Raw genomic sequence first — 13,006 nt, forward strand, 5'->3', positions numbered from 1 at the left:
AGACGAGGCAGTGCACACTTCAGGTAGAGGGAGTAGGTGGTATAATCCTGCCCACTGGCTTACGCTATGTCTTCCAAATTCACATAGAAGCTGAAGTTACCATCCACCTTAAAACAGCACAGGCCCCGAGCACTGACTTCAAAGCCTTCTTCATTTTCCTTTTGTTTAATTTTTCCGTCTTTGTTAAAAGCACCGAGTGCATGCATCTGTCAGCCGCCTGGCATCCTTTTGTGTGTTTCAGGGGAATAATTTTATATTTGAACACAAGACTGGCAAGTTAGGACCTACAGCCAGCCACCTGAGGACCAGTGACTTCCCCTTTGGATAAGAGTGAGACTTTCATCCCAATACGGGAGATTACCTTCAAGCTGAGCATAACAGGCCTACTGGAAACCTACATGAACTCTGTGTTTAGGCATGGATGCCATCCTCAGGAAAGCTCATCACCGTCGCGCAATAGCCGAGACTGAAAATACAACCTTCAAGGATCTCAGATAAGGGCTGCATTATCTGTATTCAGAACACTGGCTTCTAATACCAAATGTCTGCCATGCAAAACACCTGTTGCTCTTTTAGTGAGGTCTGGAGCTGTGTCTTCTAGGACATGTTCCACAGTGTACTTGAAAATGCCTTCTGTGTGTTGCTATATATGGGTTGTCTGACAAAGGAAGCCGCACCCCCAGGTTACTGAGTAGAGTCTGGGGTGGGGGAGGCAGGTCCGATCCCTTCCTTCTTTTCCACTCCCCATCCTTCCAGATCCACTTCACCCTTTAGAAAAGCACTGGAGGATGGGTTACCACGAGGATACTGTCCAAATATTACATAGCTCTGCAGGACTGCCTGGTCCTCACTGATAAAAAGCCCCACCTGATCCCTCATAAAACAGGGTGACATCTTCAACAGTGTAACTGTTTTAAAGGGCAGAGCCCCTGTTTAGAACATCAGAGAAAGAGCTCTATTTACCATTATCCCTGTTGGCGGTGGACCTCAGCTTCGGCATTCCAGCCTGGAATAGTCCTCCCAGTCCTGGAGGACCACCCCCTCCAAAATTTCCACCGCTGCCTCCTCCTCCTCCTCCTCCTCCACCACCACCTCCGCCGCCTCCACCATAGCCACCAGCACTGGCGCCGGCTCCCTTTGGTTCTGCAGATGAAGGGAAGATGCTTGAGAAAACGCAGGAGTATTTACCAGTCCTAACTAACTCCAGGAAGCTGTAGCACAGGAATGAAACAGGATGGGCTGACCCTGGGCACTTAAAATAAAGGGACGAAAATTTTCCTCTTACATTTTATACTTATTATTGGCACCAAGAAATTTTATCTGATTTAGCCACTTTGCTGTATATTTTCAGTTAAAAATTACAAAAAAAGGATGACCTTTCATTTTCTAATAGGCACACGGTTTCAAATAATAAATGTTCCCCCTTCCTAAGAGCTGTGCCCCTTCTTTCTGTTTTATATAAATAATCACTTTGATGGCTGAACCTCCTTAACAATGTGGATTATCAATGTTGCTATGGTAACAGTGTTCTGATTTTAATGAGACCGCTTCTGTTCTGAAGCTAAATATTAACTATTAGGTTACCATAGTTTTTTTTTTTTAATATTTACTGTAAAGGAAGATTCTTCTATTTTAGGCTTAAATATAATATGGAACCTTATCAAATACCTACTTAGCATTTACTTAGCTGATTATATAATTTTTATTGTTTGATATTTAGTATAGATTTTAAATCTAGTATTAAAAATGGGATTATTTTTGGTCTTGGTCAATTACTCTTACTACTCTTTTTGCTTAGTGTTTTCTTATCATTAATGGTATATGTCATTTTCTTTCTTATTTTTAAAGATGTATTTATTTATTTTATCTATATGAGTATACTGTAGCTGTCTTCAGACACATCAGAAGAGGCAACGGATCCCATTACAAATGGTTGTGAGCCACCATGTGGTTGCTGGGAGTTGAATTCAGGACCTCTGGAAGAAGAGACAGCCTGTGCTCTCAACCACTGAGCCGTCTCTCCAGCCCATGTGTCATTTTCTTATTTCTGGAACTCCTTGCTGACAGTTTGGGTGGCTGTCCTGCCCTTGATTAGAATGTTTACAGTGTCTCTGACCCTGCCCACTAGAAGCCTCCCATCTCTACCCAGGTAGAGAGGGCTAAGAGTGTCATCCAGGCTTGGCAGGTAGCTCAGCAGCAGAGCGCTTGCCTAACACGCTCTTGATTGTGGCTTTCATTCCCACGACAAAGTGAAAACAAGAAAGAAGAAACAAAACGCTCAGAAGACCATCTGGAGACATCACCACAGGTCCTCTGGGAAGCAGGATCATTCCCAGGTAGAAAGCACTGGTCTGTATATCACTTGTGTGTGCACTGCCTGGGCGACATTCTGGTATTAGGACGGTGGCAGTTTCATGACACCTACAAAAAAGCTTTCTTTTTTCCAGCTTGGGAAAGATTCATACAGCATTTGAATTAGCTGTTCATTGAAGACGGAAACACAGAACTTACCAATAAAAACCTTTTAAATGTGAAGTTTTTCAGAGAGAAACTAATCTTGGAAAGCTTCTGTCTTTTTCCTTGCTTATACAGGCTTCCAGAGTAAAGTCTGACAAATTAATGATTTCCTAGGAAATTAACTTCAGGATTTTAAAATGAGCCAAGCACCGTGAAGCACACCTGTAATCTCATCACTCACAGAAGGAGCCATCTGAAGCTGGCTCCGCACGGGGCTTCATTATTCTATCCCCAACTCAAAATCCATCTCAAATCTCTTTATCGACTTTGGGAGATTTCATTTTATTCATTAATGTGTTTTTCTAAATTAGCCATTAGTTCTCCATCTTCCTTACATGTACAGCTCTCCGCTGAAGATGTAGCTTGGTGAAGAATTGGTAAGGATTATTTTACCTAACACGCTAAACCCAAACACAGCAACAATTTCAGGAGTGTTTGTGACACTGCTTTACTATGAGGTTTAAAATTTCACTAACTTTTAACTATCAGTGGTATAACATTGTCCTCGCCATTCAAGTATTAGTCATTGCTGAATAAGACAGAACACCACACACACACACACACACACACACACACACACACACACACACAGGACACATTTATGTGTGCTGTACTATCAGACACATCTATCAGCATTGTCTCCCTGGAGCGCCACCCATTGTTCATATAGGGAAGTGCTATATGGTTTAAATAGCCTTCAAGGCTCCCATGTGAGAAACCTGGTCCTCAGTGTGTCCATGAGAGAGGGTGTGTAACCTTTAGGAAACAGGAACTGGTGGGAAATAATGAGGCCATTGAAGGGGTTGGCTACTACCCTCAGAAGGAGCTACTATGGTTTCACAGGACTCTAGTTAGTTCTGAAAAGGGTTATCAAAAAACAGCAAGACTGTTTGCTCCCCAATCAGGGTTTCTGTCTTGCTTTATGGTCTGCCTTATGCCTTGACTTCTGACATTGTTGTGACACCATCCCCATGAGATCCTGATCAGAGCCAGGCCAATTCCAATGGCATACTCTCAAACCTCTAAACTATATATTAAATAAGTTTCCTTTCTTCATCAAATACTTCGTATCAGGTATTTTGTTATAGTAATAGAAAATGGGGGCTAGAGAGATGGCTCAGAGGTTAAGAGCACTGACCGCTCTTCCAGAGGTCCTGAATTCAATTCCCAGCAACCACATGGTGGCTCACAACCATCTATAATGGGATCTGATGCCCTCTTTTGGTGTGTCTGAAGACAGTGACAGTGTACTCATCTGCATAAAAAAATAAATCTTAAAAAAATTAAAACAAACAAAAAAAAGAAAACAGACTAAGAGAAAACAACTGAAATTGAGGATAGCTGACTGGCTTTAGGTCATTTGGTATATACAGCAGGACAGGGCTAAGTTATAAAGCTATCGTTCATAAGCCTTTGATAGAGCACCTAGGGAGGTTTTGCCTGCCATCAAATTCAAAACAGGCTGAATTCTGTTATTTGCAAGAGCCTGGACAGCAGTATAGGTATCCAGTTCAGCACAGGGCAACCAAGCATACAGTGGATTACATTTTGCTTCTGACAGATACTCACTCCTCAGCACCACTGAGCTGCTGGAGAGGAAAGGCTAGCATTATTTCCACACAATGGAAGATGGGCCTGGAAGACTCTGAGGAGTTTCCACTAGAGAGTCAGGAAGCCCAGACTGTCTAGTTTCCTTCAAAGTTGGCAAGGATCTTGCCACTCACTCCGCCAGGGCTCCGGATTCTTATAGTAAAGAGAGCAGGCATCCTCTCTCTGAGACTTGGTAGCTTCGCTAGTCAACAGCAGAGATCACAGTTCAGATATGGTTGTTGAACCAAAGCTTCCCAGACAGAACCCAGACAGAAATACTGTGTGGTGTTCTGATCTAGAGATCAGACTGCTAGTCACGTACTGAGAACCCACAGTTCCTCTCCGAGTGCTGTGCATTCATTCCCATATGCACCTGACATTTCTCTTCCAACTCTGACTCCCCCAGCCCCTGCCACTTCTTCCTTCTCTACCTGTTAGCTTCATTCCCCCAGTGATCTCCTACCTACCTCGAAGCTTCCTAAATCCTGAATGTTTATTCACCTGCCTGCGGAGCTGTGTTTGGTGACTGTCATGTCATCCCATTTCCTGAGTCTAAATGAGAGCTGAGGCTATGATAAATCTGGTGAGACAGAAAGGACGGTGTCAAGATGTGGATCCAATCAAGGACTTTTTCACTTCATAAATGCCGACGAGGAAGCTTACATTGTGCCTACTTGCTTGTTTATAGAGATCCTGTGTTACTGCAGGAGGCTTCTCAGACTCATATGTACAGATAAACAAACTTGTGATCTCGTTTCCTGTCTTCAAGCTCCCAGGAATCACATCTTTCTCTAGAATTCCTCTTAGCAGACAAGAGCGTTGTACACACATCATCTCATTGGGAGCTCACAACAGACTCGTGTGGCCAGCAGAGCGGTACCCGTCTCCACTTTACAAATTAAGACATTAAGGCTTGAAGTTGTGGCCTGGTGAAGTTGTGTGCCGAGCCCTGACTCCTGATTCCAAGGCCAGGACACTTCCCATGTTTCATGCTGCCTCATGGTCTCGGTCTCGGACGCCAAGAGCAATGGGTTAATCTCCAGAAGGCGCTGTGAATAATTCAGAGAATCGCTGCTGTGTGTTTCTTGGACAAAGAATTATTATGCTGGCTTCCTGCGGCATTAGAGGGGGCTCAAGCTAAAGCTGTGGCTACAATGACTAACTCAGTTCTGCCTTTCGCTAGCTCTGCAGCTGGTGAGAGAGAGAGAGAGAGAGAGAGAGAGAGAGAGAGAGAGAGAGAGAGAGAGGAGAGATCTGGTCCAAGGCATAGGTTGACAATTAAGCTATAAACCATTTAGACTATGGAAAAGGGGTTTCTACTTACTGTCCAATATTGGGGCACTTCTGTCATTGGTGACCGTCTTCTTTAGCTTCTTCCCTTTGCTGATGTCAGAGAGAAGAGCATTCCTCCCAGCCTGCTCTGTCTTGTTCAAGGTGGGCTTCTCAGTGTTAGCCTGAAAGGCAACCACATGGACTCATCTCCTGCTCTTGGGGATAAGCACTGGAGGGCTCAGTCGGACAGGGGGCTTGGTTTTGAGATTCTAGGCAATAAACTCTATGGGAGTTTTGGATTTCGTGGTCTCTTTAAGACCCAGATTCCTGGGAGCAGATAACACCAACAAAACACAAAAATACAAAGTCTGTGATAAAATCTGAACGTTCAGACCATAATCTGCCCATAAGAAGCCAGGGTGGGCTGGTCCTTTCATGTGACAGTAAGTCTGCTGCTGCTACTGGTCCTCGTCTGAGCTGTGTCCGGAAGAGCAGAGGGCCTCTCCCATCATTTAGCACTCACCTGCTGCAAGAAAATGCTGGACTTTGTCAGACCAGGGGGGGGGGGGGTTCAACTCACTAAACCTTTAGAAAACAATTTCCTCCAAATATATTGACGAAAGTGCGTTTCTCTTTTAATTTGTCAGATTTATTATGGCATAATTTACGTATATTGAATCCCTCCTGTCAGCTCACATTACTATTAGTTTTGACAAACATATAGTCAAAATATGGAATAGAATATTTTTTCGTACCCCCACAATTCCCTCACGTTCATTTGACCATACCATGATATTTAGTTGCTTTGAAAGCTTAGTCTAGAGCAAATACACAGCTACTTAAAGATGTTTGGGCATTTATTCTACAATCAGAAAGTTTCTGGCTGTGAAACTGAGGTCCTGATCCTTTAGGGCTATTTTAGGAATGTGGACACTCAAGTCTAACCCATAGGCTTGAACATAAGCGCCTCTCCTGTGTGGATCCCACCCAGGGTGAATGTGGCTGCCTCAAAGCTGGCATGAGAGTCTCCTGGGCTGGCCCCGCCCTTGAGAAAGGGGTGAGATCCCAGATAAGCCAGAAGTAAAGGTGAGAAGCACATGGTTTGATGCCTCCCTCCACCTTTTATTGCCAGAGTGAGAGGCGGGAGGGCAGCTCAGCTGCACGGAGTTACTGTACACGGAGATGCAGACATGGTGAAGCAGCGAGAGATCCTTTGGCTGTGATGCTGACAGTTAAGCACCTTCTGCGTGGTGTATTTCATTTTAATTTAGTCTTTATTGACCCTGTGTGTTATTTCTGCTTTGCAGACACAGGCACACAAACCCAAAACAAAAACACCAATGTAAACCTCTAGTGTAGAAAGTTAAATCATTTGGTCCAGTGGCAAGGGTGGTAAGGCTGGAGGAGGAGTTGAGGTCTGAACACTGACAGTCTGAAGCCAGGACTGTCCCCTCTCGAGAGAAGGGTGAATGTGGGCCCCCAAATGTTCCTTCCCTGTTAGTCCTCAAAAGCCCCCGGAAGCAGCCTGTGGGAGCTTCCCTGGTCTCCTTTCATACACAGTCTTCACATGGCTAACATGGCCTTGTTCTCTATTATACCTAAAGCACCATGGAGAGACCCTTAAAAGCCACCTGGTCCCTTCACTTTAAGAATGAAAATCAACTCGGATTAACTGATGAATCCACACTGGACACCCAGCCTTCCACAGTGGCTCCCCATGGCTTCGAGATTTATTTTGTCACTTGACTTCCTTATGCCAACCTCCCTCAAGTGGCAGACCAGGACCCTTAACTGTATTGCTCAACTAGGTCAGTGTCATCTGGTGACCACCAATCATCTCCCCCTTTTCTTCTGCCCTTGCTTTGAGTTCTGTATTTATATCCCTGGCTGGCCTCAAGTCTCCTGCCTCAACCTCCAGAGTTTAAATTACAGGTGAGCCCCCACATCTGGCTTCAAATCTTAATCCTTTAGATTCAACATTCATGATTTATAAAATCTTCTCTGTGCTGTGTTATTATTTAATATTTTCATTAAATTCATTTACTATATTATCATCTATACTCTCTTTTAATGAATACTCTCTTTAAAATTATATCACTGGCTTTTAAATCAGCCACTGGCTTTGATATGCCAATCATTAATTTTTAGAACACATATTAAAATAAGTATATCAGCATTAAGATTCTAAAATGTAACCCATGTGCCAATTAGTAGTGATAGGCAACTCACATTTTGGGAGACATACAGATAAACCACTCTTGCCACATCAGCCAGATAAGCACGCTTTCTAATTAATCCACGCAAGGGCTGCTTTAAAATTTCATAGACTGACTCTTATAAAATGATAAATAAATATGATAAAAAAAATGAGTTTGTTAAAGAGATACACAAACCCTATCTGAGAACAAACCGAACTCCCATAGAATTGCTATAAATAGTTCTAAGTGCTTAAACACAATTTCTGTCCTCATGCCCTTAGGGATGCTCACAGGAGGCTGGGGACCAATTGTTAGTAGGCCAGGGTCTCAGAAGAGTTATATAAAAGTGTGCCATGGGAACCTGGAGCAGGAGACTTTTTCTTCCCCAGCCTCAGTTTCCCAGTACAAGAAATGAAAGTGTCAGTCATCAGGGTGCAGCTCCCAAGCAGCAAAGGCTCACGTGGTGGGTGGGGCTCTGGGACGAAGTGAGTCTTGGAGCCTTCCTGCAGGTGAATGTACTAAAATTCCCCAACAGGCTCTTCCAAGGAGCAGGAGGAGTCCAGTGATGAAAGCCTTTGGGACACGGTCATCTAGGACAGGTTTAGAGGGGTGTGAGAGTGTGGGGGGAGTGCGGGGGGGGGGGAACATTTGTCGAGAACAGAGTGTAAAGAGAGGGGATGGGGCAGAGAAGAAAGAGGTGAGGCTGGAGAATGTCGGATGCCTTGCAGAGCCCTCGCTTTCAGGCATTACGTTCGTCTGAATGGGGAGGCAGAGCATCCTGCTTCCGAGCTCCAGAACTGTCCCGCCAAGCCTTATTTTAAGCTACCATCACATTTGCCTTGATAGATCTGGTAGATGAAGACTAATAATCCACACTCCAGGCCTGTAAGCTTGGATCCCAGGAGACCCTGAACCAAACACATTCTTTCTGTTACCTAGATTTGACAGGTCTCAACTAGGTGCTAACCTTGGAAAAGACTGGGCCCTGGCAAAGCAGACCTATGCGGGATGCCAATGCACTTATGACACAACCACCTGCCAGCACTTGACTTTGTTCAGTGGTCTTCATGCACAGGATGAAGGGAGAAATCTACTGTATGGTCATGCACAGAAATAATGCCAGTCTTTGGGAGGTGAAGGCACAAGTTGCAGACCAGCTTGGACTACGCAGCAAAAAGCTTTCTAAAAAGCTGTCTTGTATGTCTTTTTTTTTTTTTTTTTTTTTTTTAGAAAACCTGAATAGAGAAAATATACTCACGAGTGCAAATGTTGGTGGCGGTGGGGGTGCTGGTGGGGGAGGGACAGGCATCTTGGGTAGTTAAAATTTCAGCAGTCTTGAAGGTAAATCTGTAAAAACAGAACACATTGGTGCATTAGACGGCTTGATAACAGTCTGTCTGTCATAACCTCCCTACTTCTCTTCCACAGTAACATAGGACACCTTTTAGAGGGGATGGGGTGCACTACCCTTCCCTCAGTTACCCTGGCAGGACTGTTCAGGAGGGACCCTGGTGAGAGTGGACATTTGAGTTGGAGATGCGGGGTGACTGTCACACCAGTACTGACACTGCTCAATTCTGTCCCTGCACGGCGCTGTAAGTGTGTGTCGGCAGATGTAAGCCTGTGCCTGCAGAAGCAGGCAGGATTTCTGGAAGCTACTAGAAAGCATCCCTGTCTGGTCAAACATATTTCGAGCAGCACCTACTCTTCCTCACTCATTTGCATAAAATCCTTTTTGCTCTCCCGCCTCCTACCCCCCCCCCTGGAACTGGTCCAACATTTTAATGAGATCTCTAAATGTTCTAAAAGTGCTGAAACTTTAGAATCTCTGTTAGAGAGTTTGAGCCTTATTCCGGTGAGCAACCTGGGACACTAACCACCTGAGGTCTATGCAACACTATGCCCAAATTCCAAACACAGGAATTATTTTCCTTTATTCTTAATAGTCTCGTCCAACTGCAGAAAACAATTTCTTAGCACTTAAATATTAATTTGGCTCAACCACTAAAAAGTTAATGTGGAAAATTTATACTTTAAGACAAACCATTCATTGAAATATGGCAGGACAGCCTGCTCCCTGTGAACACCACCAATAGGTTCCCATACCTGCTTCTAAACCAGTCTGAGGACATTGGGGACCCAGTGCCTTCAAAGTGAGCTAACTATGAAACAGAACTTCGCCCAGTGTGGTGGGGCACCCAAACGCTTAGGAGGCAGAGGCAGAGGCAGAGGCAGAGGCAGAGGCAGAGGCAGAGGCAGAGGCAGAGGCAGAGGCAGAGGCAGAGGCAGAGGCAGAGGCAGAGGCAGAGGCAGAGGCAGAGGCAGAGGCAGAGGCAGAGGCAGAGGCAGAGGCAGAGGCAGAGGCAGAGGCAGAGGCAGAGGCAGGAAAACACGGCAAGTCTGAGGTCTACACAGTGAGTCTGGTCGATGTTGCAAGCCCAGGTTAGCCAGAGCCACAGAGAGATCCTGAGAGGGAACATATTTTCCAAGTTTTTTTTTTCATTCCTTTTTAATCCTGGGGTAGAGGAGTTCTATGAGAGACTGCTGGAAGTGGCTTTATCCAGTTGTGGTTTATTACTGCAGTGGGCTGTTTGAAAACTCAGAGCATCTTGCTCTGTAAATATTGCCGGAAGTTGCTGTGCTACATAAGATGGAAGGGTTGAATCAATAGTTGGGTGTTTATCTGCTCTGTGTGTGGAGGGATGGGGGTGGGTATCAAAGGAACAAAGCAAGACACAGAAGGCCCCACTGCTCGCCCACCCTTGCTACGGCTTTTACATTCTACAGTTTCCATTTAAGTCCAATGACAGTTTATAAATAACATCCTTAATTTATTTTCATGATTTTTTTTGTGTGCGCCCGGCTCCTTTCCAACTTAGTTTTGTTATTTTCTCCCCTGATTCTGAGGAGAGCACTGTGGAGAATCGCAGTCAGCAGGAACATACACCCAAAGTTCTACTTGTCCTCAGAAAAAAAAGAATTCGGTAATAATTAACTTTTAGATTAAAAGGGACCTTGGGTAAATAACAGCCAGAAATAGTTCTTATTTTGATGTACACTCTGCTAGCTTATAAATGCAGAAGCATGCATGCCTAGGCACCCATTCCCCACCCTCAGGCTGGGCAAATGTGTTCTCTCCCTCTCCCTGTCTCCCTCTCTCCTTTCCTCTCCCTCTTCCCCCTCGCTCCCCCACCCCCAAAATTTGGCCAAGAAAGATCAATTAAGAAATTTTAGAATACACATAACTCAGTAGTGTCTAAATGAGTCAAAGGTCTTAAATTCACATTGTTATTACAACCATAAAAATAAATAAATATACAGGTCATTCCAGAAGCTGTAGATCCACTCGAAGGCACATAGAACTATCTAGTAATACGAAATTGCTGCTAAAATCGTGAATTTTTTAAAAAGCTCAGAGTTTTGAGAGTCCTACTGGAAAAATTCTTCTTGATTTTTGTTCTTTAGAGATTCCACCGTGCAAACCAAGTGTTGGATGTCTTTAAAATCTGAAAACCATTAAAACTTATTAAGGTGAACTTGGCTTTGTTCTTCAACTTCCTGTAAAAGGACTCAACGGGGAAAACTGATGCTCACAGTAAACCACAGTCATCCTGTTTCTTTCACACAATCTTTTCACAGGTGCAGTTGCCTGTAGTTTCTATTTTATGACACCAGTTGCTAGGCAACATCCCCCCACCCCACCCCCAAGACCTCTCTCTTTTAGAGACTTTTACTACCCTGGCAGAAAGAAAGGCTTGCTGGTCTTATTGCTAATTACTTCGCCTCTCCTGAGCTGAAGGTCCCTGCTCCAGCAAAGAGGCAATCCAAACAAGACAGACAGAAGGATACAGAAGGCAAAGCAAACAAAGCTCACAGAGTCCCCAGGAGTGATGGTTTGCCCCCACTCATGTTCAGTGGAACCCACACTGGCTGCGCACGGGACCCTCCACTTCCCACAATGCACTTGCTCTTTGCTTATTTGAAACAACAGCTTCAGTGACTACTAGGGTTGTTCTTTCTCATGGCAGCAGGTGAGGGAAGGGCACGCGGAGGGCCCACAGCTAACTCAGACACGCTGCATTCAGAGTTCTGGATAAGGAGGGAGTTTAGGGCTGAGATATAGCTCGGTGACAGAGCATGTGACAGCCTGCGGACCTAAAAGTGTTCTCCAGAGCAAAACTGAGTGTGGAGAACCTGGGAGGCAGACTCACACTTACACTTCCTCTGGAGAAGCAGAGGTTACCATGGAGAGTGTATTCTAACCTACTATCTTACATATTTAATTTAAAAATTAACAGAAACTGTAGACATCCGAGACCCCTCTAAAAGTAAGAGCATGAAGTTTGGCTGGTGACTCAGCTACCTGTGGTTTAGCTTAAGGGATAAGGACCAGGAATCCTATACTTTATCCATGTAAGTGAAACCGATTTTCTTCCTGCATCTTCCCTCCTTTCCAAGTACCTTCTTTAAAGGGCTCAAACCTCAAAGCTGACGTTTCCCTAAATCCTCAGCACCACATTTAGTATTCCCAAGAGGATTAATCTCTGCCTCCAATCTGCAGTACACACACACACACACACACACACACACACAGCACTCAAATCAACATACTGAATATGTTTATTTTATCATCTCAAGTATAGCCTTGTGATATGTGCTGAAATGTCACCAGATTTATTTCTAAAAAGGTCAAAACACTTAGAAAGGAAAATATTTTACCTGTGATCAATCCTTTTAAGCATATATTAAATGCTGCTGTGATCATTAAAACAAAACACTCTGTAATCCCTGATTCTCAGGACTAGAAAAGGACCCGGAAACCAACTGTACAACCTATCATGTGGTCCCCAGCTATTCAGGTGGGAAAAGTTCTTGGAATCCAGAAAATTTCCTCTACACACAGTAGTTAGGTGGCCTTGGGCAAATGACTTAGCCTGCCTAAACCCCGTTTCCACTGCGGATGGATATAAGGCTATCTACTCAGTAGGGCTACCCAAGAGTTCAATGAAGCAGGGCTTATTAAGAATTAGCCATTTGTTAAAAGTTAAAAACAAAAACAAAAACAAAAACACCAACAAGCACATGGAAAGGATGTCAAGTGATAAGTGCCGCCATCTTTCCCAGGTTCTAACCACAGGAAAGGGAAACCTTAGCCCCAGTGTACACACACACGCTGCACAGAATCACAAAGGAGTAAGGGAGTGTGCTTAAAGCCAGTCTGAGATGGAGCAGTGGTTAAGATCTCTTACTGCTCTTCCAGAGGACCTAAGTTCAGTTCCCAGCACCCATATCACAGCTGCTGGTAACTCTAATTCCAGAGGATCCTCTACTCTCCTGTCTCAGCAGGCAAGATTATGTGCACATGATGCACATAAACTCACAAAGGCACACACACACACACACACACACACACACACACACACACACAC

The 13,006-nt window shown here is 44.4% G+C and overlaps 1 protein-coding gene across 6 annotated transcripts in view; it reads right to left on the minus strand.

Moving 5' to 3' along the window:
• The window catches only part of Wipf1 (WAS/WASL interacting protein family, member 1), a 99,878-nt gene that overhangs the window by 9,404 nt on the left and 77,468 nt on the right, over positions 1-13,006 (minus strand). For all 6 annotated transcript variants that reach the window (NM_153138.4, XM_011239433.3, XM_006499124.4 and 3 more), the window contains 3 exons: positions 8,836-8,924; positions 5,432-5,561; positions 964-1,143 (listed from right to left, as the gene is read on the minus strand). In NM_153138.4, coding sequence (NP_694778.1) covers positions 964-1,143; positions 5,432-5,561; positions 8,836-8,886 — 361 coding nt within the window. In that variant the 5' untranslated portion in view covers positions 8,887-8,924. The remainder of the gene's footprint in view (positions 1-963; positions 1,144-5,431; positions 5,562-8,835; positions 8,925-13,006) is intronic.

The sequence above is a fragment of the Mus musculus genome, chromosome 2 (genome assembly GCF_000001635.26).
Source record: "Mus musculus strain C57BL/6J chromosome 2, GRCm38.p6 C57BL/6J".
Lineage (NCBI taxonomy): Eukaryota > Metazoa > Chordata > Mammalia > Rodentia > Muridae > Mus > Mus musculus.